The 26779-nt window shown below is 39.0% G+C and overlaps 1 protein-coding gene across 3 annotated transcripts in view; it reads left to right on the top strand.

The window, feature by feature from the left end:
• The window catches only part of LOC122342169 (protein shisa-6), a 75568-nt gene extending 61046 nt beyond the window's left edge, over positions 1-14522 (top strand). For 2 of the 3 annotated variants that reach the window (XM_043235985.1, XM_043235986.1), the window contains exons 6-9: positions 3944-4006; positions 5241-5261; positions 7143-7268; positions 11726-14522. In XM_043235985.1, coding sequence (XP_043091920.1) covers positions 3944-4006; positions 5241-5261; positions 7143-7268; positions 11726-12354 — 839 coding nt within the window. In that variant the 3' untranslated portion in view covers positions 12355-14522. The remainder of the gene's footprint in view (positions 1-3943; positions 4007-5240; positions 5262-7142; positions 7269-11725) is intronic. The other variant, XM_043235987.1, reaches the window with a different exon arrangement.
• The last annotated feature ends 12257 nt before the right edge of the window (positions 14523-26779 follow it).

Raw genomic sequence — 26779 nt, 5'->3', positions numbered from 1 at the left:
TATATATATATATATATATATATATATATAAATTCATATGGACTCTCATTCTCACAGCATTTTTTTGCTAATGTCAATAAATGCTCATAAAAAGCCATGATTGGATTATTATGCAACTACAACAATGTATAAATATATAATATGTATATAAATATATACCATAGATTGTAGGCCTTTTTGTTTATTTATTCATTTGAGTTTTAATTGGCTAATTCCCAGGGACTGCCCATCAGCTGTCGGGAAAATATCAGATCTGAAAAACTGATAGGCTATTGATTCTTTACTATGAGTTTGAATTAAATTGGCCAAAATGCACATTGCATTGTAATGACTACAAAATATTGCTATTCACAGAAATTCAACACAGTTTGAATCTCTCTCTCTCTCTCTTTTCTGGTTAAACGGGACAGTTAAATTCTCTTTTATGAATTCTGCTCTCTGTTTGCTGCATCAAATTTAATTCAGGAATTGATATACCGAAACGTTTTATTGAAAAGTTTGAAGTAAGATTTGTATTTAATTTTTATTTTTTTGGTAAATGTTTTTGAAAATTGTCTCTTCTGCTCACACATTTTTTAAAATCACAATAACAGTAAATAAAGGTATTTTTTATATCATTAAAATTTTATTTTTCAATATTTATCTAATTTATACTCATTACTCCAGTCTTCAGCATCACATGATTGTTCAGAAATAATTCTAATATAACGATTTCTGATTATAATCGATAATAAAAAAATGTTCTTCTTAATATTTACCAGATTTTAAATTTTTTCTTCAGAACTGCATTTATTTGAAACATTACAAATGTCTTCACTGTCTACTTTGCTTTTGATCAATTTAATGCGTCCTAACTGAATAAAAAGTATTTAAAAATTGCGCACGGCAGTGTTTCGCGAAGAAAACAAGCTTCAGAATGGCTAAAAGTCGTGCCCTTTTTACTATTACCTGCCGCTCTTTGTGAGATTTTAGTTTTTTCAATCGTTCTGCTTCAAAAAGTGATTTATCATAGAGCTGGTCGTCGCGTCTCAACGCTTATTGATGTTTTGAAATCGCCATAGAGAAAAACACCAGCAAAATGGAGTGGACAGTCCCTGTTGTTCGGTGTTTGATGTGTGTGAAAGGCCTGAAACTACGAGGGACCGCTGAGGAGTGACGGCTCGCGCTGTCTTTCCGCCGGACGCTGAGCCGAAGTGCTTTCGGATCGCCGTTTGAAGCTAATTGATCCCGTCTCTGCGTGCTCCTGCAGCGAAACGCAAAACAAACCCCGCATTCGGGAAAAGATATCACTCTCTCCTCGCTGTCGGTCGTGATGAAAAGCTGGGTTGGGTTTATGCAGAGGGTGAAGCCGAGGAAAGCTGGTTCCTGTCTGAAAGCACCAAACAAGTTCATTTACGCGGCGAAGTGAAGCCGGGATAATTGGTCCCTTGATCAAAGCGGGACAGCAGCTAGCGGTCCCGCGGTTTAGCATACAGCTCTGCTTTGTGTAATTGGACTGTGTTTTCTGCACCTAATCATCTGCGCTTGTCTGTTTCGCTTTGGCCCTCAAATCCACGCGGCGGAAGACAACTCTGTGATGGCTTGAAAGCGTGTTTTTCTGCTTTGTGTCTCGGGACGTCCAGAGAGAGAGAGAGAGAGAAGCAAAGCTTTGTTTCAGAGCGAAATCGCGCGCACGTTGTTGTTTACAAGCTCATCCGCCGCTTGTAAAACAGATAACGCGCCGACGTTGATTCACGACTGAGATGCAGGGGAACTGAAGCCAGCCGAGCTGGTGTTAATCACGTTCAAACACTGGGGTTTCACGCTGTCGCGGTCGGCGGCAGGGCGTTCGCTAATGAGCTGCAATCGCGTAAACGACGCCGAAGTGTCCCGGGGTCGCGTTTAACGCCGGTTTTATTTGTCTGCTGAACGCGAAGCGCTGCATAAAGCCCCCAGACGCGTCTTTGGAAACTCATAAGCGCGATTCCAAACCCCCGAACGTCAAGACACGGAGTAAATATGAATATCAATTGATTTAGGATTACAAGGCAGCTGCGGTGGATCATTAAGAGCGACGGCTGTGTCACAGACTTGTATTTGGGGTTAATGAATTAAACAAAGCTAACTAAAATATCGAAATTTGTGACTTGTCTTGCTGCACGGAACCATGTGTTTTAAGTGTTTGCTGCTCGCCAAGGCTGCGTTTATTTGATCGCTAAATAAATTATTAAATGTTGTCAAATTTCAATAGAATTTAAAAGAGCTGTTTTTAATGTAAATATATTTTAAAGTAAAATTTATAACTGTCATCAAAGCTGAATTTTCAGCATCATTTCTCCAGTCTTCAGTATCACATGATCTTTCTAATGTGATGGTCCGCTGCTATTATCAAATATTATTTGATTATTTTGCTGCTTAATATTTTTTTATAGAAACTGCGAAACTTTTTCAGGACTTTTTTGATGAGCAGACAGTTCAATTTTTTTGCAAATAGAAATATTTTGTAACATCACGAATGTCTTTACTGTTACTTTGGAGTCATTTAATGCGCATTTACTGAATACAAATATTATTATTTTCATCTTTATTATTTTATCTTTATCTTAGCAAATTAAAGGGTCACTCCACCCCAAAATGAAAATGTTATTTTCATCACTTCCAACCCCGTAAAAGCTTCGTTCGTCCTCTAAAGGCAATTTAATCTTTCTTTTGGCTCCCATTGACTTCCACTGTCAAGGTGCAGAAGAGTATGAAAGACGTGGTCTTCCATCAGTGGTTCAACCATGCTATTAGGAAACTATGAGAATATTTTTTGTATGGAAACAAAACAAAAAGAATGAGTTTATTTAAAGGTTCGTCACTCCGGTGAACGGCATTCACGTATGCAGCTCTCGATGGAAATTGTGGGAGCGCTTTATTTCGATGGTCCCTTTTGAACATTTGGTTGACAATAAGTGACGGCATTAATAAACAGTCTGATTAATGTCTTCTGTGACAGTCTCCCAACAGACATTCTACTGACTATAAGGAACTTCTCAAATAGATGTCAACTCATTCTAACCCTAACCCTACCAGTCCACTAATACTCTACTACCACTCCAATAAGAGCTAGTAGATATATGTAGACGCAACGTTACTTATAGTCACTGGAATGTGTTAAAGAGACCATCTGAATAAAGTGAAAACGAAATTGTTCGGCATTCAATGAGATAAGCCACAAGCCTCCTGGTTTTCATGAAAAATATCTTAAATTGTGTTACGAAGACGAATCAAGCATTTACGGGTTTGAACGACACGGGGGTAAGTGATTAACGACAACATTTCGAAAGTGGAGTAACTCTAATTTCTGACACTGAAAACTGCAGTAATGATGCTGACAGACGCTACATTATATTGTCGTAATATTTCACCATTTTACTGCTTTCGCTTCATTTTTAATTAAACAGAAGTTGTGCTGAGCAGAAGAGACTTATTTTGAGAACTTCCTGCAAGTTGCATAAGCAACGCTCACTTCTTCCTCGGAAAATGCCCAAATCCGTTGTTTTCAGGCAGTCCTTGCAGGAACCCTGCATCCCTGAGATCGTATGGTTTCATTTCGGGTTCAAGAGTAAACGCTGACGTCTAGCAGAAATGGAGCAATATCGCTTTTATTAGTTTTTCTTTATTTGTCTAAAGGTTTTAAAGCCGGCGTTATTGCGGCGTACTTGTTGATTTGATCTTGTTTTGCTCTCTCAAACTTTTCCGTGCATGTTCCTGCTAAGTCTCGGGGGTGAGTTTCGGGTGCTGTACAGTTGTTTTTCATTGTAAACACAGACACATCGTCTTCCAGAAGCATCTGTCGGTCGGAAGAAGTGTCGGGAACGCTGCCTTTTCGTGTAAAAGATGGCACAGTCTCTGTCACGCTGATTAATTGTTATGGAATACATTAAACCACACCAGCTTTTCCTTGGTTTTCTTTTCACAGATAACCATCCGCACGACTACACCAGCCATCTGGATCTCACTGGGTCACACACACCCAAAATCGGTGAGTTGTTCGATATCTTTGTTTCCAGCCAACCCCGATCGTTTCGTCTCCGGTACGAGAAGTTTAATTGATTCGTGACGACTTCTCGATACTATCAGCATCTTCCGCATCCAGATGGTTTAAAGTGCGAAGAACGTGACGTATAATATCAGATCAGAGTAATTAATGGAGCTGGATTTTATCTCCAGAAAAGATTTGGTAATTAGCCTCATCAGATGAGCGCTGATAATCTCCATTACTCAAGATGCTTAACTCCCCGACAGCCCTCGAGATCAGAGACGCCTTTCACCCAAAAATTTGATTGGGATGAAGGGGGAAAAAAAGCTGGGTTTTGACCAGAAAAAACAGCCTCTTGACAGGAAATTAAAAGCTTAGCCTGTAAATGGGCCGCTAGCAGGGAGGATTGTGTAACAAAACAGTATGCTAATCGGATCTGCACAGTTTGCCGACGTTATTGAAAAGCCAGTTGTAATTATTCTGACTATATCTCGTCTTCCCAAATTTGATTTCGTGTGAAAACGCTTTTCAGAGAGTAAGCACACGTCGGTCTCGTCTCGCGGGCGATGCCAATAGCTTATGTACTCAATTAAATCAAACTTCTTGTGTGCTAGATGTCACTGAAACCAGTTAATATCAGCTCACTCTATTAATGATAACCCCTCCAGAGATCCCTGGCTGAAGCTTTTGACTTCCTGGTGAAAAAAAAAATATATGCACGAATGAAAAGAAAGGCAAAATATTAAATGGCATGGATGAATATTTACTGAGTAATCCACTATTTTATGCATTAGTCAAAATGGCGTTTTACCTGAGAGCTTACTTTAGAATGATTGCTGCATCATTGTTATTTTTACACAGAGATTGTGGACCAAATCTGTCAAACTTTTTGCATTATATACTTTTTATGTTACCTGTAACTCATGAAGTATTGAAGGTATCCTAATATCCTTCTAGATTTTGCATCTTAACAAAGATTTCTTCATTTTTAAGGTCCTGTATTGTTCATTCGCAGAGATATGGTCCAGGATCAAAATATGGCTCCAGGAGGAAATATGTTCACATTTTCTGTTGTCATAAAGCAAATGTGGTCACTTTGCATACGTCTGGGTAATTAGCCTCTCTAGGACGTTTCGAACTAGTTTGAGACCGAGTGACCCTGCAGTATGTGATGCCGTGAATCAAAAGCATGCAAAAGAAAGTTACTGATTTTCTTTTTCTCACTTGGGTTTGTTAGGACACAGAATAGAGCACTACGGTAAGCAGTACACATGTTGTACATGTGTATTATTTCGCATTTCTTTGATGTCTGTGAATGGTCTGTGTTTGTGTGCAGTCTCTCTGTGCTTATCTCTATACATTTATTCTCTCTGTGTTGGTCTATTATTTTCTTACTCCGTATTTTTGTCTTGTTGTCCAGTCCAGATATCCCTTAAAGGAATAGTTCATCCAAAAATGAAAATTACAGCATATTTTACTCACCACCAAGCCATCCTAGGTGTAGACGAACACAGTCGGAGTTTTAAAAAAAATGTATTCTGGCTCTTCCAAGCTTGGTAATGCTCGTGGATAGTGACCATTATTTTGAAGCTCGGATATATCTGCAAGTACTGTGACGTAAAACTAACCTATATGCCTTCCGGGGGGTCCTCTGAAGCAGATCGTTGAGTTTGGCGTGCGATAACCCAATAAAGTCGTATAGGTTCGTTTCGTGATGGATATATCTGATTTACGAAGTTTTAAAATAATGGCCACTATCCACGAGCATTACCAAGCTTGGCAGAGCCAAAGCTTTTTGACTGTGTTTGTCTGAAAGAAGAAAGTCATATAAACCTCAAATGGCTTGGGGGTGAGCAAAATATGCCAAAATTTTCATTGTTAGGTGAACTATTCCTTCAAATCAAGATACGTTTACTTAAAATGCTAAATAACTTGATTGCTTGGAGCGTTTTCCGAAAAATGTATCACAATGTAATAATTGTGAGAAACCGAAATACCTACCAAAGGGGTATGAAAAATAAACTTAGTCACACTTTATATTAGGTGGCCTTAACTACTATGCAATTACATCAAAAAATAAGTACAATGTACTTATTCTGTTCACATTGAGGTGGATACAGATAAGGTTAGAACTATAACTATAAATGTCATTACAGAAATTAATTACAACATATAACTAGATTTATGTATTTATGTAAAAACATGTGCGTACACATTAAGTGTATTATATGATTAACTTAAATGTCAATACATAGTAGTTAAGTGTGTTCACCTTCAGGTCATCCGAGATGTAGATGAGTTTGTTCTTCATCAGATTTGAAGAACTGCAGCACTACATCTCTTGTTCATCAGCGGATGCTCAGCAGTGAATGGGTGCCGTCAGAACGAGAGTCCAAACAGCTGATAAAAACAATCCACAATTTCGTGTTTGTAGGAAACAAATCCATCAAGAATCCATCAAGTCCATAATTCATAATAACACTTCTTCCATTGAAAAGTTGCTCAGGAGAGAAATCCAAAACAGCTCTTTTCATTGGAGGAAGCATTGTTTTTTCAAACGTTTCTCTTCACAAGACATTAACTGATGGACTGGAGTGGTGTGGGTTATTGCGATGTTTTTATCAGCTGACTGGACTCTCATTCTGACGGCACCCATTCACCCAACAAGTGACGCAATGCTACATTTCTCAACAAACTCCCCTACGTCTTGGATGACCTGAGGGCGAAGACGTTTTCAGCAAATTAGTGTTTTGGCGTGAACCTTACCTGTAGGAAATTATAGAATTTTTACCAAACAAAACCAAATCACTGAGTAAGAAAATCACGTTTTGCGGTGTATATGTGTGCATATGTAATATCACATATATAAGTCTAGAAACGCAAGCCTTTGAAAGTAGCCTGGCAGTTCCCAGTCCCTCGAGCACACAGTTAAAACGAGTGAGTGACATTCCCAACAAGTGTTTTACTGGCTGAGCAGCTGCCTGGACCAGCACTCACCCCTCATTAAAAACAAGCTCTTCAAAAACTCTCACACAGATGCCATGGAGGCCTGCATACACTGAGCTGGAACGGCTTTCTCTTGCATGGGATGCGTTTCATCTTTCTCCCCCTCTTTTTTCCCCCCCTTTCTGCCCTGCAGAGAAACCGAGAATGAACAACATCCTGACGTCCCAGACAGAGCCGTACGACCTGTCCTTCTCCCGGTCCTTCCAGAACCTCACGCACCTCCCTCCGTCCTACGAGATGGCCATGAAAGCAGACTTGAGTACGTACTACTCCCCTTCCTTACTTTCCGTCCTATGTGAGAGACGGACAGATTCAATTCGCAATAGCGAAAAGATGTGTCTTCTGCTCACCGAAGCTGCAATCATTTGATCGGTTTATGACAATAAAAAGCAAGGAACTCTGATTGTTATCAGTGTCTTCGATATTGATAATAATCAGAAATGTTTCTTGAGCAAATCAGCATTAGACTGATTTCTGAAGGATCCGTATTTTTATTTTTACTGTATTTTTACTGTATTTTTACTATATTTTAATTTAAATACGTGCAGCTTTGGTGAGGAATTTTATTTATTTATTTATTTTTCAAAAAACATACAAAGAGCTTATTATGCTTTTAAAAATCATGTATTTTTATTATTTCACAACGTTTGTATTCTTTTATTGGTAACACTTTAAGGCGTTAGTTCACGTATTACCTAATAATGTAGTAAAGTATTAATTATTACAGTATTTATTCGTCTTTGCTGACATTATAAAAACACAACCGTTCGTCGTTAGTTCAGTGCATTAACTAATGTTAACAAACACAGCTTGTGATTTTAATAATGCTAAAATAAGAGCTGATAAAAAGATTGTTCCTTCTTAGTGCGTCTCACCTATTGATCCTTATTGTAGACTGCTACCGTTTTATTTAACTGCAGTGGAATGCACAACGAAAAAAAAACACGAGCTATCCGTTTTTGCAATTGAACTCTTCATACTGACCTCAAACTTCGAGACCTAGCAGGTTGAGTCTTAAATTAGAAAGTCCGTGTGATCCGCTGTCAGCTCAGTGTCCTTGCGCAGGACGCCCGTCTCCACGGGGACTGCAGCTATAATACATGCGCTGCAGATAAAAGCACCTGCTAAATGATAAACAACCGGCCGAGCGGCTGTCGTTAAATACAAAAGGGCAGGATAAATTAAACGTGAAAGTATCGGCATGCCGCGTTAACGCGGTCCTGGTCCGTTATGATCAGACGCTCACTGCAGCTCGCTCGTCGGTGACATTCAAGAAAACGACGCTTCAGACGGACGCCGATCTCGAAAACAAACTTGCCGCGAATTGAAGACGGTCAAACTCTCGAAAAGACGCCTTAGTCATTTCGCAAACATGCTGTAGGGGCGTTAATGTGTATTTCTTTTAACTGGTGTCTTAAATCAGAGCAGAGGCAGAGCTGAGAGCGATGAGCGCTAATGGAGGACGATTACTCAGGCTTTTAATAAGGAAAAGGGTCACGGAGAGAGAGATGCGATATTAATACTACTGTATTTAAACATTTCAACATGATCAAAAACCTACATAATATACATGCCTTCTGACTGTTTCATTTTAGCGTAATTGCATAAAAATCCACCTTTAGGTCATGCTTTATGCATCTTTTTGCTGTGAAATCTTTAGTAGGTTTTGATCCCACTTTATATAAGGTGGCCTTAACTAGTACACACTTACATTTCAATTAATCATTTGATATATTGCACTTATTGTGTGCATGCTTGTTTTATATTGTACTTATACTTAAAGATGAACCCTTACTAGACTGAATCCGCTTATTTAGCCAGACATCATTTTTATGAAAAAATACGTCCAGATGTATTAAATGTGATCATCGTGCTTTTGAGGAGCATTTGTTTCCTGAGGCTGATCTTGACAAACCTTCAAAACATCTCAAATCTCATTGATTTAAAAGGTTTAAAAGATTTCATCTTTATTCAACTTTTTTTTTACCGCATGAATATCAGTGTCTGCACCAGCCCCGGACAAAACTAAATACAATAGTAATTGGGAATTTTCTGAATTTTTCAAAAATTCTGAACGCTAATCTTAGAATTTCGAAAAAAAAAAAAAAAAATTGCAATTTTTTTTACTTGTTTTGAAAAAAAAAAACAACAGAACTAAACGTGAAGTCAGAATTGCATGACCAAAAAAGGGCATAAAGATCTATTTGATCATGTTTGAATTATTTCAGAATTCTGAGAATATATCTTACAGTTATGAGAAGTTTGAGCTGTTGGAAAAATAATCTGAATTCTGCCTAAAAAGCGATTTCCTTGTTATTTTAATTCATCCCAGAAACAAGTTTCTTTGAGGTTCAGCTCACTCTATAATAAAAAAAAAAAAAGATTTATCTAACTACATTTTGCTATATATATATATATATATATATATATATATATATATATATATATATATATATATATATATATATATATATATTATTTAACCATAAAAAATCCAACAATATTTATTATTTTAAGTAAACAACATGCATTTATGTTTTCTGACCATGAATAATCATTAAATTTAAAAAAGCAGCCTGTCCTCCATTGAAGTACTTTATACAACCTATATTTACGTTTTTAAGTTAAGCGCCCCCTAGCGGGCCTAAAAATAACGTCAGTGTCGCGTTGCATTGCGTCTGTCGTCATGAAATGCCGTACGACTGTCATTGCCGATCAAAATATGTGTTTCGTTTAAATGCAGAGTGTGTTTTAATTGCAGATCTCACGGTAATTAAAACATATTTTTCCGCCGGCGTGATTCGTACAAATAACCGCGACTAACCCCACCTAAACCTACCCGTCAGAAAGATCGTGGAAGACATATGGGAAAAGAAAGAGATGTTTAGCCTCTGAGAGATATCAGGTCGTCTCTGAGCAGATCATTGAACTCCGGGGCCTTTTCCCGTCTAACGTCACGGCCTCACATGAGCCTGCGCCGTCAGTGAAGCTAATTCTGAACTACAGCAACCGCCAGCCTGCGCATCCCGTCTTCATTAACTCCAAGATAAACAGATCGATAGCTGCTCACAAACACATTCATCTGCGGCTCGGAAAAGAAGCCATCTCGTCCATTTTTGGGGAAGATGCTTAAAAAACTGGGGCCTGTCATCAAGTAGTTAAAACTACTTTTTCACTTTTTCATTCATTGATTTCTTTCACTTTTAGACAGGTTTTAGAGTTGTTTGGTGAAAGGAAATATACTTAAATTTTACTGTGACGAATAAGACTTGAGTCAAAATTTTATTGTACTACCAAAATTTGAACACAAAATTCAGCTGCGAAAAAAAAGGACATAGATAAGATATTAATTAAGAGAAAAAGCTAAATTATACCTAAATAAATATATAGTAAATAATAATGCATAATAATACTAATAATTATTCTTGTTGGCGCTGTAAGATAAATAAATAATAATAATAATAATTGTTATTATTAAATAGTTTTTTTCTCTATGGCACTGGCACTGAGGAAGGGTTAAAACCACAAAATGTTTTGCACCTTTGCATTTTTTCGCACAATTTTGTGACCTCTGAGTAATAAATAATACAAGCGTAATTATAATATAAATAATATAATACAGTTTTTTGAATAAAACAACCACCCCAGCTTTAACCAGACTTAGAAATACACTTTTTTTTGTGAAGCCCTACAGGTTAAGATGTTTCATACTTTTCCAAACATTTACCGCTTCGTGAGTAACTAAAATAAAAAAACTAGAGCATCATCTCAGGAGAAATGCCCTATTCTTGAGTTCATCTGCTCCTCAACAAACTCAACATGTCCCACATAAACACACACACACACACACACACACACACTTTCCCTGATCCAGAGGGACTCATCATAGCTGCATCAATTCTGACTTTGTGTTTTCTGCGCCATTGTTGAGAAAAAACAAGGAGAAGATTATCAGAGCAATAAAAACTAAGGAAAGTGAGGAAACAGACGTGAAAACACATTTTTTTTACGTCAGAACCTGTAGCTTTCACATCAGTACTTTGGGTTTTGTTCTTATAAGTCAGAGTTTGCTCTGTGTTTATTTTCTGCTCAGTTCTTCCTTAATACACACACGTTGTTTCCACAGTGTGTTTTTAGTTCGTGTGATTTATTTTGTTAGAATTCTTGTAAAATGTATATATTTAAAAATTAATATAAGCATAAACTTAGCTTCTAAGCTAATGTATTTATTCAGTTTTAGTTTAAAATGAAATGTAACCAAAACAAACATCTGTGTGCATATATATATATATATATATATATATATATATATATATATATATATATAATCAATAATTTGTGACACATTAAAAGATAAATGACCCAAAATACTAATTAACCGTCCTAGGTTTTGACCATTTGCCACTAAGATTTTTTTTTTACTCATTTAAAATGTAAAATGCAATATCCTTGCTTATTACTTGAGATATTTGAATATGTACAAGTCAGAATAAGCATGTTTTGTTAGATTTTATTTTACATAAAAAATGGCGTTACGCAACTAAATCTTAACATTTTATTAACAAGTTGTTTGAAACCTTAAAGGCACACATTCATAACCTCATTTTTGACCACCTTTTTCAGTATTAGTTCAGTATTAGACAGATCTCAGGTGCGTGCGCTTTTTTATCGGCCGGTTTTAGCTGACCGAGCGCTTCTCTGCTGTCTCTTGCTCAGGCGACAAAGACGACGAGTACTACATCCGCAAGCACCATTTGCCCGACCCGACGGCCCGCGGCGGTAACCTGCAGACGCACATGATCAAGCTGAGCGTGGAGCCGCCGGCGCAGCGGCAGAAGCCCAAGCGCGTTCAGCGGGCCATGTCCCAGGACCACGTGCTCTCGCCGGCCCGCTCCAAGCCGCCCCGGGACTACGGCCTGTCGGCGTACAGCGGCGGCGCCGGCGGCCTGTCCCCGTACCACGGACGCATCCTCTCCGAGGAGCAGCTGCTGTCGGCCGACCGCCTGCACTCCCAGGACCCGCTGCTCTCGCCCGACAAGATGCTCTCCCTGCGCCGCTCCAATTTCCGCGAGAAGGCCATGTCTCGGGCGCTGTCGCACACGGACATGTTCGTGCCCACCACGCCGGTCATGGACCGGCACTACAAGATGATGAAGATGCATTCGCACCCCAGCAGCGGCAACAACGAGTCCTACAACACACTGACTGTTAACAGCGCGCAGGCCGGCAACAAAAGGCAGGCGTTCGCCAACCGCCGCATGCATACGGTGGACCACCTGCAGTACATCCCGGGACACCACCATCACCAGTACAGAACCGCCAGTAAGACCGAAGTAACTGTCTGAGAGGCGCGAGAAGCCGGAGAGCGAATGATGTCAACCAACCACCCAGCCGGAGGAATCCCTCTTCGACTTTTCTTGTTCGTTTCAAGCGTCCCGCCTCGACCCGTTCCCCGCTTCCAGCGCAGGCTTTCCACTCCGTCGGGTTTTTTTCGGGAACGATCCGGACTTTCTTCTCGCACGTATAGCGCAAACGCAAGGGCTTCGCGCGCGGACGCCGGACTAGAGACCTCAAACCGTTTTGTTTCCCTCCAGGACTGCTGCGAAGCCTGCACCGACTTTATACGTACAGAAAATCGGAGACTACGTAGATTTATGATTTCTAACTCGAGTCCTAAACAATAGCGATAGCAGTTGAGTATAAACTGGCGTAAGCACTTTAGCGAGTGCCTCTTCTCAAAACACGTCCCGTTTCGGCAACGAAGTGGGGAAAGGGTTTAAAAGCACAATAGATGACTGATGTTGTTTTACTTTCTTTCGTCGCATTCCCAGCTAACAGGGATCGTTTTTAGCGAACATTGTGGAAAAGTTACGAACAAACGTTCTATATAAACGTTGATAGAACATCCGTTCAAAATCACCTGGTGTTTTCAAAGTGTTCTCAAAACTTTAGCATGAAAACACTGTTTATGTATTGTTTATGGAGCATTTTGGCTGGATGATCTATTTTTTGAACATTCAAAATCTTCTCAAAATTACAAAATTGAAGGTTTTTCCCAAAGTTTTTGTGGTTGTTCTTTGAGTAACCTTTATGGGATGTTCGTTCAAACCTATCTGGATTTTAAGAACGTTCTCCAAACATTAGATTTAAAAAAATATTATACGCCGTTCACGGAACTTTTGGACATACAACATTTTTTTTTAACATTTCCCAACATTTTTCAAGTTGATCTGTCAACGGCATAGTAATAATTACCACATAACACAATTTTTAATTTTTTTGTTGTAGTTAAAAAGCTTTATTTTTATTTATTTACTTAGTTCAAATGGCTTTCTGAAATATTTAATTGGAATGTTTTTTTAACACCGTATGTTACATTTAAATCTCACGGAACATTCTAAAGTAACGTCACGTGCTCAGTTTAGCGAAAATATTTAAAATGAAATGTTTTAGTTGTTTAAGTGCTCCTTTTAAATATCAAAGAGTATCATTTGTTTGCAGAATGATAGAATGAAACATCCCCTTCTCGTTGAACTGTATTTTGTAGTTCTTCTTCCGGTAACATTTGTTCAACACTCTCTGGTCTAATGTTCTTAAAATGTTCGCATAAAAACATTATTTCACGGAACATGTCTTTACCTGGACACCTGTCTTCTGTTAATGTTACTTTTGAATGTCAGAGAACAATTAACAGTACCATCGTTTTTACAAAATTATAAAACAATGTTCGTATAACGTTTTTTAAATGTTACTTTTCAATGTCATAGAAAATTAAAAATGAACGTTCCCATCATGTTCGCGTAATAAAACGGAATGTTCCCTCATTGTTTTTCAAGTTAAGGTCCGTCAAAAGCATTCGTAGTTGTTCTTCCAGTAATGTTAATAGAACGTTTGTTCAAAGCGCCGTTCTTTAATCATGTTCTTTTTAGAATGTCACAGAACTTTCAGAAGTAAAATTCTCGTCATCTCTAGAAAATAATCAAATGTTATGTGATGCTTTAGCTGGACGTCAAAAGTAACGTTCCCATGATGTTTGCAAAATTATAAAACGGAATGTTCCTACGACGTCTGCGTAACCGAGAAACAAACGTTTTGAGCGAAATTGACATGAACTGGGCATTTAGAGGACGTTCAGAAATAAAAAAAAATTTATAACCTAATAACAACGTTAGCAGAACATTCCTAGAACGCATCTTTGTTAGCTGGGTGGTCTCTGTTTGGTTTCTGAGTTTTTAGTGCACCTGTGACAGTGTTTCATTCGGCGTAGGTGATGTGTAAATACGCTCGGTTAGCTGCAGATAAAGTTGGCTTTGTGGGTTATGGGTTGCTTTTTGCTGTTTCATTGTTTCCTTTCAGACATTTTCTAGCATAATCAAACCACACGAAGTATATCTGACGACACAAATGTGTACAGCAATGTGTGTGTGTGTGTGTGTGTGCGCGTGTGTGTTTTATAATCTGTACTTGTAGACTAATGGTGAATAAATCTGGTTGATTCAGCCATTCATACGCATTGTCTGCTAGTTTTGAATAGGGATCGTCTTCGCGTTTGATGTTGCGATCGTCCGACGTAGCATCCGACGTGTTGAACAAACAGACAAAAGCAATCGAGAGCAATTATGGGTAGAAAATGAGCGGCGGATAATTAATGATAATGGAAGATATGCATTTGATAAGCTGTTATACAAAATCAAATGGAGTTTACTCTTGAGAAGGATGTTAATTAACAGCATTCTCTGTATAATGCCCACTATCAGTCCGTCAAGGGTTTCCCATGATGCTTTGCCACAGCTGTGACAAAGATGGTCTGCAATAGTGGCACAATAGAGACGCTGCGGGGAATTTGTGCTGTTTTCAGCGTGTTGGAATGAAACGTATGATTTGCTGAAGGTCACCACACTTGATCTCAAACTTTGAGAACTGTTTTTGTAGTTTAGGAAATGTTGGGCTAAAATTTGACATTGGCAAATTTGTGTAACATTACCAAAATTCGCCGATGATTAAATAACATTTACGTGGTTATTAAAAGAAAGTGCTTCAGAACTTGAATGAAAAATAAATAAATAAAGCTTGGCTCTATCAATAGCATTTGTAGCATAATTACCACAGAATATGTATTTATTATGTAAAAATATTCTATTTATTTATTGTTAGTAGAATGTGTAAAGTGGACTTTACCTAACATTGATTACCACAAAAATAAATGATATAATTTATTAAATTATCTATTTAAACCAATTTATTTTTTAAACGTACATTTTTGAAGTTTAATGCAATTTCATTCTTCTTTTAAAAATGTGCACTTAAGCTATTAAGTGTACAAATAAGACATTTTCGCAGTTGCTGTTGCATTTCTACACGATCAGGACGAGTGGAAAAATTGCACAAAGTCAGGTAAGTGAATTAATTCTGGTATTAGCTCAACGTCGAAGCTTTGAAATGGAGTGTATTTTAGATCCAACCAGAACTTGTTTTGCTTCTTTTCCAGGCAACGTCTGGGCTTTTACAAAAGCTGTCAGTGACATCGCTACACGTGTTTGTTTGTTAGCTCTTCCGTCTTCATAGCTGATGTTTTTTCTGCGTTTGTGATTTATTTATGACCCCGGCTGTGTTTCAGCGTAACTGTGCTGCCGGTGAAAGAGATGTCTGACAGCTTCTTCGCTTTTAATCTTCAACAGCGCGTTTCGCACGAGATGTTTTTCAACGATTCCCAGCGGTTGGAAAGGTCCTGCTTTGATTGGCCATTATCTTGAAGGAGTGCGGCTGTCGCTCCTTTAACATTAGAAACAGTAAATCGTGCCATCCAGCTGTTTCTTCCTCCAACTTTTTTGTGTGATTTTGATCTGTAGTTTTGACTGTCCTCGATGATGAAATAAAACTAGATATTCAGTGCGGTCGATAACCGGATATGAACGCTAGTTGCTGTAATATTGACTCACCTGTCAGACTCGTGATAGAGCAGCTGTCAGAGGATGGAAAACTTGAAAATCTTGCCTCTGGTTACATCCATCACGACATCCCGCCACGCTCTGACAGAATAAACACAACCTTCATTGTTCCCTGCCAACCTGAAGTGTTGCTTTTACACAAATGCATTTTAGTCCCTACAACATTCGCGTTGTTTTAGTCTCGCCAGAAAACTTCACAGTCAAACTTTATTTGCAATAATTATGGATTTTGTGAAAATGACCTTTCACGCCGCGCCTAAGTGAATCCTGAAAAGTTGAAAAGCTGAAAGTGCCTCTCGAAAGAAAGAGTCAACTCTGAATCATTGAAATTAGTCCATTTTAAAATGATTTCTTAGCTGTTTCATGTTGACTTTTTAGCACATTGCTGCCCCTTTCTCGGTCTTGCAGCGTTGGTCTGAACAAAAATGCAGATTAATTCTTCACCGCTAGTTTTCCCGGTAATGCCGCAACGGCTAATTCTTTTAATGAATTTTAACAAACACTGTTTTGTGTCGCAGAATGACGTTTTAAGCGGTTTTAGTAGAGAATGTTCTTGTTTAGACTTCGAATATGCGGTTTGTTAATAAAAATGAGGCCTTTTTGAAAAAGATGTCTTTTTGACGTTTTGGAGATCTGAGCTCCATGCCGTTAGCGGTCATTCATTGTTTGTGAACCCAACTCTTTTTGGCTTGGATGAAGCTTTCGGCCAGTCTCTGGTCTGATTTGGTCTCAGACGATGTTTTTGTGATGGTGAGCTTAGGCTTCTACTCCGTGCAGCGCAGCATGATTATTACGTCATCGCAGATCACTTTGGATTCATCCTCACCCCAAACATCTCTAATATATGATTTATTAAACAGCCCAAGCATACCTACATACATACGGAAAGCCAAAGGCGGGTGTAGATGGTGCAAACCCTCGTACATGTCGCGGTTGGGTTTATCTGAAAATCGTGCGACGGCGGGAATCGGTCATCGGTCGGGGATGTGCTCGTGAAGCACAGCCTTGGTAAGATTCAACCAAGAAAGGCACCGAGCCCCCCTGCCATCGGAAATCATCCTTAAAAGATGAAACGACAAAGATATCTCTTTCTTCAGCAGACATTCAAACTAATGTTTTGTTGTGAATATGAGATAATTGTTGTATCAAATACCCGCTCAGTCCATCCCTCTTATAATACTCTACACATTAGAGCTTTTAATACTGCAATGTGTTTTTAACAAAGCAACTTACCTTCATTAATTGTTTTAAAGTAGCGTTTCACATTAGTAATGGCTAATCTGTCAAACTGCGATTTGAATCTGTGGCGGCCAGAAGTAGTTTTGCATGCAAAATGTTTTGGTTTTTGAAGACACTCCGTGTTTGTTTCTCATTTATTCACGCGCATACAGAGCTGTATCATGCGATATTGCTTATGCACAACTATAAAGGTAGCTTTAAGCGCGCTACGACTGAGTTTTAATTTTTGCAGTTTGGCTCAACCCATGCAATGCCGTGCTCCGTTTTAATTTAGACGGAGCCATTTTGCTTGCGTGTTGTGCTCGACGAGTATTCATTTTGTTTGCGTGCTCGTGCACATGTTTTATCCAAAAGCGCTCACTCATTCACTCATTTATCACTCAGCAGCGAAAGCCGTACGCGAGCGCAACGAATGAATAAAAACACAACCAAACGAAATCTGAAACACATTCACTAAATTCCAGGTCTAACCACATAGATGCCGTTCGGATCGGGTTTGTTTTTTTACTCTTCTGACTGAAAACGGCTAAACGGATTTGGCGTTCGACGTTATTTTCGCCTCGTGTTCGAACAAAGCTATCGGACGTCAGCTCTGGTGACACATCGGTATCACAAAGGACTGTTAAATAATCAGCATGACGGCCAGATGGCCACTATTATCGCCTTTAACGTTTGTGAAGACCAAAAAAAAAAACACTTTCAAAGAGCATCTCTCCATGCTAAACGAAATCTCAGATCTTGCAGGATACGGCCGATCTCCAAAACGGTTCTCCGCGAGCACGTTCACAAATTAGCAGATTATTCATCTGCGCGTCGCCAATGATTGGTTCCTGATGGAGGCCCGTTGTTGTTTCATGCATTACAGATGTTCTGTGAGTCTCGGCTGCTCTCATGAATACGAGATCAGCTCCACAGTCTACAGTTAAGATGATTCAGATGATCGGCGTTTTGAGAGGCCCGCCGCAGGAAATAGGCCGTTCGCGAAGTCGTTAGCTTAAACATTAGCATCGCTAAGACACCGACATCAAAACGCGCTTTGAAACGCCTCCGGGGTTTCGCTGAAGGTGCTTTGTGAAAAGCGACGACAAAAGTCTTTGTTCGGTAACAGATGGTAAACACCGATTTCCCTTTGATGCGATAGTTTGATCTTGCTTTTGAGGCGGTTTTGTTTGTGTTTTCTCGGGTCTGCGTTCAGAGGGAAGGCGGGTCTTGTAGCAAATTATTCATAATAACAGAAACATCATCAACTTTGCTCAGGAGCGCATCTGTCGGCTGATGAGGACCAGATGTTTGCTGCAAGTATTATAGTTTTTAATTATGTTTATAAGATGGATAGTTGCCATTTTTAATGAGGTTCCATATTATTGTGGTGGTATTTTTTGTTTTTAATGTTGGATTGCGGCGACAGAAGTGTAATGTGTGAATGGGGTAATGAAAAGGACAGTTATTGCGATGGTAAAAATAGTATTTGGTACAAAAACAACACATTTTTTCACCAAAAAAAGCTCTAAAAATGACGAAAGACTAACCGAATATTACATATAAATTTAAAATGATTATATTTTTGCTTGCAAGTGAATATAAACGCATACACCTTAAAATAAATAATCTGTAATCTCATAGTAAGATTAAATGTTCCTGAGCTGAATTAATGAATGCATTTATTTTCGTGGTGTGACCCCTTTAAGAGCCCAAGCCTAAGATGAATGTGAAAGCAGCAGGAGGCCTGGTCCCGTTCCATCACAACACAAACGCCTCCGTCCCTTTCAGTGATGGTGGGGTGATACATCTTTCCGGACACGAGAACAATGCCTCGGAGCTCTAATTCTTCACGACAGCTCTGTAAATGGGCCACAGATATGATGACTGTTATCAAGTCAAACCATTTGCATTTAGATGGGAAAAAAGTATTAAATTAGTTTGAACACAATAGACACCAACTGCTCAATCATATATATATATATATATATATACACGTTACATAAATGCATATTTTTTACGTACACTTTACCAAATGTGCTAATTTTGATCATGCAAAATGCATTATAAGATATTAATAAGATACTTCCCATAAAAGGTGTTTAGTGACCCCATTCAGGAAGTTTACATTTGATTCTTAATACTGTGTTGTTACCTGAATGTTTAGCGATAGTTGTTCGTTTGTCCCGAACAGTTAAACGTCCTGCTGTTCTTTAGAAAAACCCTTCAGGTGTCGGAAATTGGTTGTCCTTTCATATTTGAATCATCTCTTTACACTGAGCACAACCGAGAGACTCATGCAATGCAATATTCCAGAAGGTTCTGTGGTGCTTTACACGCCAGAGGAGTAAACTTTTAAACAGAATGATCATATTTTGCCCAAATATCATACTTTTCATGCAATACTGGCCTTCAGAAGCTACGGACGATACTTGCATGTTTTCCAGAAGGCCAAATACGTTCAGTTTCAATTAAAAAAGTTTTTCACGGCCAGCCGTTTCCTTCTGAAGCGCCTGGAACAGTTGCATACGAGTCCCTCAGTTGTCCTTATAGCGTCAAACGTGCAAAAGATACCGGAAACCCAAAGAGTTTCGGGATCTGAAAGACTGATGGTAAAGCTTATTTTTAAGCGCCATCGCTTCAGTCTTTAGCGCCACGCTTTCTGCCAGAAATCGTACTCGTCATTATCACTGATCGTATTTCATGCAAACAAAATGCACAGAAATGTGAGTAGGTTTCCTTGGACATCAGCGCACACATGTTTGTGTTCAGTGAGTTTCTCCAGAGAACCTCGATCAGAGATCCAGGAGATGAGCCGGAGAAAAGAAGAAAAAAGCCCTTCATGAATAATGCAGCGCGTTGCTCGGTGTAAATGTTACTTTATAATAAAGCGTCATATCTGAAATGTTGCGGCTTCCAGCGATATGACGCTGACAGGGCTGAGGGTAATTATTTTAACCCGGCTCAGACTGCTTGCTCTGCACAAATCCTCTATAAGAGCCGTGCGTGTTACACGCGAACCTACAACAGCTAATCTGAATGCGACTTGCGAAAATGAATCAGAGCGGCTGTCTGGAATTTGCATGTAATGACTTCTTTGCTTGCCGTTATCGTAAATAAGAGAATAATACCTTTAATTTATGAATGCTAATAAATCCCTGGGGACGTTGCGTTTCGAATGCCGCGGTGTGTGTTATTATTCAGGCGGCTGCTGTAAACATGTCGGGAGTTTAACTAACTGCTCGGCGAGATTTCGCACTGTGGAGCTGAAGACGGTGCATTTGTATTATTATAAAAGTCCCGCCTTCTAAGATTAATGAGCCAATCGCGGCATCGCCCAAGTTGACGTGAAGCTCTGGTTGCCATAGAGACACAGAAACGCTTAGGACGACAGGCTTATGATGGCAGGATCGCTTCACATCAGCAGAAGTTAGTACATTTAGCTAGTAATCAGTATACTGATATACTTTTTGGATGTACAGTACCCCCCGTGTCGTTTAAACCCATAAAAGCTGTACACAATTTTAAATGAAAACCGAGAGGTTGTGACTGTCCCATTGAAAAGTATCACGTAAGACGTCGTCTGAATGCTCCATCTGTATTTTATGAAGCCGTGAGAATACTTTTCGTATGCAAAGAAAATAAAACTAACAACTGTCGCACCATTTTGGAGAATATCCACCGAATGCAAATAGCGTACGCCGTCCTGTGACAGCCGCGCGACGCGGACGCATTTTCTACTTTGGTTTGATTGAGAACAGCTCGTCCTTGTGTCGCGGCTCACACAGAACAGCGCAGGCACTTCTCGTTCAGTAAAACATCTTACATTGTCTTCCCAAGACGAACAAGACGACACAGAGGTAAGTGATTAACCACAAGATGTTCATTCTGGGGAGGAGTAACCCTTTAATGTGTCTGTTTTTATATATATATATATATATATATATATATATATATATATATATATATATACATTTAAATAATCAAATGAACTATTGTAGCTAACACTAGAATAGCTGCCTATAGTCAAAATAGAAATACTTTTGCGTTACGGGACCCACTTTATATTAAGCGTCTCCAATACCTGTGTACTTACATAGTAACTAGATGGTATGTAACCGCAGTGTAAGGACACACTACATAGTATCTACAGCTGTAATGTGTGTGTAAGTACACACGTGTAACCACTGAATGATGTGTGCAGGTACAAATGTGTCCAACAACACTTTCGCGATGAAAGTGCAAATGCGTAACAGCGCATTTCGGTAAAGAAAGTGTTACGCTTTATATTAAAGCATGGATTGGCCATGCGATTGCTCTGATGTTACACAGCAGTGGTCAGCAATTTAGGCTTCACATATAAATTGTGGTTGCCCTTTATATTAAGCGGACACTTCCCACTTTACGTTGAACCTTCCCGTCTCCACCCCGTTACAATTACTCTTATACTGCTGTTACAGACCGTTATTAGATTACATGAAGCGAAAAAAAGTGTTATTATCTTCCGTTACACATTTGCACTTACGCCTTACTCTACATGTGTGTAGTTACAGAAATATTGCAGCTTTAAATATTATGTGCGAGTGTGTATTTATATACACCGTGATTACATACATACACATCTAGTTACTATGTAAGTGCACAGATATTAGGGACGCTTTGTTTCAACTTTTTTTGTACTCATAATGTACTCATAAAATATTTTGACGCACTGTTGTCCAACCGCAACGAGCCTTTCTTATTTTCTCTGTTATTTTCCTACAGCTGGGAAAAGTTACATTTCTGTTGCATCTACACAGAGCTGTAGCTCCTATTTGCCAGAGAGTTCTTACAATGTGGCCACACACTACCTGCACGTCTTGTTACTATGCAAGTACACGGGTATTAAGGGCACTTAATATAAAGTGGGACCACCCCCAGTCTCCAGCTTCTGAAGATACAGGCCTAGTGTTTGTCCTTTCCGAAGAAGCTTTTTGGTACAAACAAGAAAGCTAGCGTACTAACTCAGAAGACTTTTAGCGAGTGAATCACGACGCTTTCGTGGCGCTTTTTGTCCATTTTGAAGATCGACATGTTTTTATTCGATTTTTCTTTGCCGTTGGTGAGTAAACAATGACATTTCCAGATCATTTTCTGTGGGTCACAAACTTTTGAAAATGCGTTTTCTGTCGAGAGCTTTCCAGATCATCTCGCTCGATTAAAGTGCTTTGCAAGCCAAAAGATCGCCTGTGGACGAGCTGGTCTGGAGCGTCTCCGCAGTTCCCAGGGCATCGTGGGTGTAGAAGCAGAGATGAGAAACGAAATGCGAAGCTGGGAACTTCTGAGGGGCTTACGGGGGAATCGATTCTTCACCTCAGAAGGAGAAAACGCAATCGACAATCCTGGGAGAGTCCGAGGGATTCACCTTCACCCTTCGCCGCCGGAAAAGTCTTTACGGGCTGATCTCAGGTCAGACTCCAGGACAGAGCATTGAAACGCTGCTCTTTTCTCGACCTGTGCATGTAATTAAAGCACTTGAGCCGGTCAAAGTGAGCATCCTAATGAGGAACAGGACCAGAGCTATGAGATCCTGACTGTGGGAACAAAGATGAGCTGCTTTTAGGTTGCTGTTGGCCTACGATTATTTGGGAGCAAAACACCACATTTATTTTTTACTGTAGAAAAACTGCATGTGACCCTGTTAAACACAAACCTTATCAATCAATAAGCTTTCCATCGATGTGTTTTTTAGGACAATATAGGATTAGATGCAGCTACTTGAAAATCTGGAATTTGAGGAAATATTGCATTTCTTAGCAATGCATTTTACTATTCGAAAAATATATTTTGATATATTTGCCATTGGACATTTGCATAATATCTTCACGGAACATGATCTTTATTTAATGCCCTATTTTTGGCATAAAGGAAAAATCAAAAATTTACAACGTTTTTTTAGATATTGCTACAAATATACTCGCGCTACTTGTGATTTGGTGCTCCAGGGTCGCATGTTGATTTGGTGAATGCCACAAACAATAAGAAAATAATTTAATAATGGTTTATAATAATGTATAATAATGGCTATTATAATGTAGTCCCATATTGATTGTTGGTAACAAAAAACGGATGATTTTTGGTATGATAAATGCAACCAACAATGGGAATATAATGCCACAAAAAATGAGAGTAAAATGGTAAATATCATTGTATACAATGCACAAAATATGTACAATATCACAATGTACAAACTATATTAAAAACATCATGTATTACAGATTACAAAACATGCAGAAAAAAATACAGAAATTACAGAAAAACTCCAGAATGGCCGAAAAATGTTATGTTAATTATAGTATTATAGTATTAATGCCACAAAAATAAGTCACAGAGGGGAAACAAAGGCCAGTAAATTTAATAATGAAGATCAGAATAATAATGTACATTAATAATGTATTTATTACATAAATTGTGGTACATGTTTGCCGGTTATTTCAGCCTGCAGGTATTTCATCTTTCCTCACAGATGCTTTTATATCAAAGTGGCTCATGAAAATGTTTCTAAGACAATTACATTTAAAGAACGAGAAAGTACCGGTCAAGTAAAAGCTGAGAGCTCTCAAGAATAAAGAATAACGCAATCTTAGCGTCACATTTTTCTACTGGGCCTTTTTGACGGCCTATAAAATGTTTTGGATGTCGTCATTTTTTTGATCGTATTTTTTCGGATCGACGTGCAGCTCAGCGTTCACATTAATTATTGCTGAAGAAACAGACGGAGAAAGTGCTTTGGGTGAACGTTCACCTCTAAACGCATATTTAATGCATTCACCAAAACCTTCACCCTACTTCGCCCTCGTGCGATAACCCGGTATTTAAAAAATATGATTTTAAAATACAAGGCTAAATGGTGCAGCTATATAGTGTTTATCCAATTTGTTCATTCACTAAATGCAATTATTTCCAATAAACTGCCAAAACGACTGTAGATCAACTTTTGCGCCAAAAAAATCATTTTTGTCTCTTGGGTAAATAAATGCATGTATATGCAAGCATAGTTTGTCATCGTTTCTTACATATTGCTTAATATGCAGCGCGCACTCCGTGCCTCTGAAGAGAACAGCTTGCAAAACAAAGATATTAGCGTTCAAAAAAATTATAAACATCATAAAGTCAATAATCTCACAAAAGTAAACACATAATTTATTCATGCTGCAGTGATGGGAGTTTACGAACTTTTATGCAACAAGCAGCATTAAATCAAAACGAAGGCTGCTTGAGATGATATTTGAGGGAATATAGTTGGCGTAATGAGTTTTTATGCTGATTCATAATCGCTTACATTTGCTGTTATGAGTGATTTAAAAAGCCCTGGATGTTTAATTAGAAGTAATTGCTTTTTTACAGTGTTGCACATTAGCCGTTCCCTTACACTTATGTGGACACCACTTTAAGAAACCGATACGAAAGCCGCAAACCCCTAAGAACTCGAAAAATCGATGTAAAGTTGTTGGTTTTCTTGTTGTCGCAGTGCTCTGAAAGTCAACGGTGCTGTGAATCTCTCTGTAATGCTCTCTCCATCTCTCTCCCACACGGACACCGAGTCTCGCTCGGGATCTTTGGCCCCATAACTCTTCTTTATTGCTTTGGCTGACTTTACCGCGGTAAGCGCTGACAGAGGCCTTTGTGCTCTTAGAGGAACGATGGGTTCGGATCCGGTTTGAGACGCTGGACGATACGTTCAGGATCCGGAGGGCAGATGCGGCGAAGGGAAGTCAAAAGCTTCCCCGGACGAAGGGTGCTTTCAGGTATTTAAAGATGAAGTGGGTCGTTTTTAGGCTCTTCGGCGTTGGGGGGCGAATCCGTTTAATGTCTATAGTCGCTGTTTGAGCAATTTAAAGTAATAGTTGACCCGAAAATGAGAATATGCCGGGATGCACTCAACCTCAGGCAATAAGATGCAGCGTTACGTCGCTTGCCCCGTCAATAGACGCTCTGCGGTGAATGGGTGCCGTCAGGATAGATGATGGAAACACTAACCCACAGCACTCCGGTCCTTCAGTTAATGTCTTGTGAAGAGAAAATGTATCCGTCAAGATGTTTCCGAGATGGAAAATGTCCATAAAGATGCTTCTTTCAATGGAAAAGGAGTATGCACCATTACGGATAGAGGAGCAAAGATGTCTTAATAACGGACTCATTTCTTACAAGACATTAACCGATTACCGTGTTGTACTTATCAGCTGTTTAGACTCTCATTCTGACGGCACCCATTCACTGCAGAGCATCCGTTGATGAGCAACATTGCTGTTTTATCATATAAATGCAATGATGATCTGGCAACAAATCCTAAAACCGACGAGTGCATTTGAGTTCTGGGATGAGAAACATATTATACAGGGAGGACAAACAGACCGAGCGAAGACGAAAGACTCTTTAATCTCACAAGTGCGAAAAGCATGGAGACGGATTACGAAACATTCAGGCCATCAAAAGACCGACTTGCATTTACACAGATTTCAGAAAACAAGCGTTGCTTGCGGTGTTTGCATGAAAGTCTTTAAGACGCGATGAACGGTGTTATTATCACTGGTCGTATAACTGAAACATGAGCTTTGATTCACAAATGTAGGTCTTATGAAGCTTTATTCATTATTCTCATCTCTTAAAAACGTGCTCGCGCTGGAAATATTATTCAGAAGTAAAACAAATAAAAACATTTGCGTTGAAATGCTGTTCCCCGAGTGAACTGATCGCGTTGAACAGGCAGTGTTTGGCGTCCGGAGGCTCATCAGCTGCTCTCCGTAAAGTCTAATAGATTCTGACTCACCGTGTTTCTCTAGTGCAGGTTTTCAGACATGAGCGTTGGCTAATTACCCAAACAGACTCAAAAGTTTGCTGTTTGGCGGGAGACGATGAGCTGTTTGCTCGCGGCACACAATAATCGCCCAAATAAACCATCGACCCCCGTCCGGTTTTGAGGTTTGTCGTTTCTGAAAGGTGAGAATCTGTCAGAGCAAGCGCCTGAAACATCACTTCGATTTGAATTACTCTGCGCAAAAGAGATCGACTTAAAGAGTCGTTTTATTTAGCTTTTTTTGATTTGTGCATTATTGCTCAGGTGTCTAGCGGCCGCCAGAGTTCAATTTAATTTAACGTCTGTGTACTGTGCAAAAAATGAATGAATGAATTAGTTACGGTGAAGTATAAACTAAATAAAGCAACTATAAATTATAAAAACGTCTACTGAATCTACAGACAATTACGTTATTAATAATTAATACAAAAAAAAGTAAAAAAAACTATACAGTACGTTTACTTTCTAAGAAAAATTATTACATTTTACTAGATTTGCAATGCAAGCAATTTAGGGACAGATTTACTAAAAATAAGTTCATCTTAATACTCTCTTCCTATAAGAATCAACAAAATAAAATGCATATTCAGGTGTAGCTCTCCACACCTTTTCTGTGTGTCTTTAGTAAATCCTAACACTACTATTTAATGCCAAAAGACGGTTTGCGCAAGCTTTTAACATTTTCTTAAATATATACATGCATGTGTCTATTTAATAGACGTAATAAACGTGTAATAAACGCGTAATAAACACGTAATAAATGCGCGC

The sequence above is a fragment of the Puntigrus tetrazona genome, chromosome 3 (genome assembly GCF_018831695.1).
Source record: "Puntigrus tetrazona isolate hp1 chromosome 3, ASM1883169v1, whole genome shotgun sequence".
NCBI lineage: Eukaryota > Metazoa > Chordata > Actinopteri > Cypriniformes > Cyprinidae > Puntigrus > Puntigrus tetrazona.
Note: the sequence above shows the minus strand (reverse complement) of the source record. Positions and strands in the feature narration are given on the sequence as shown.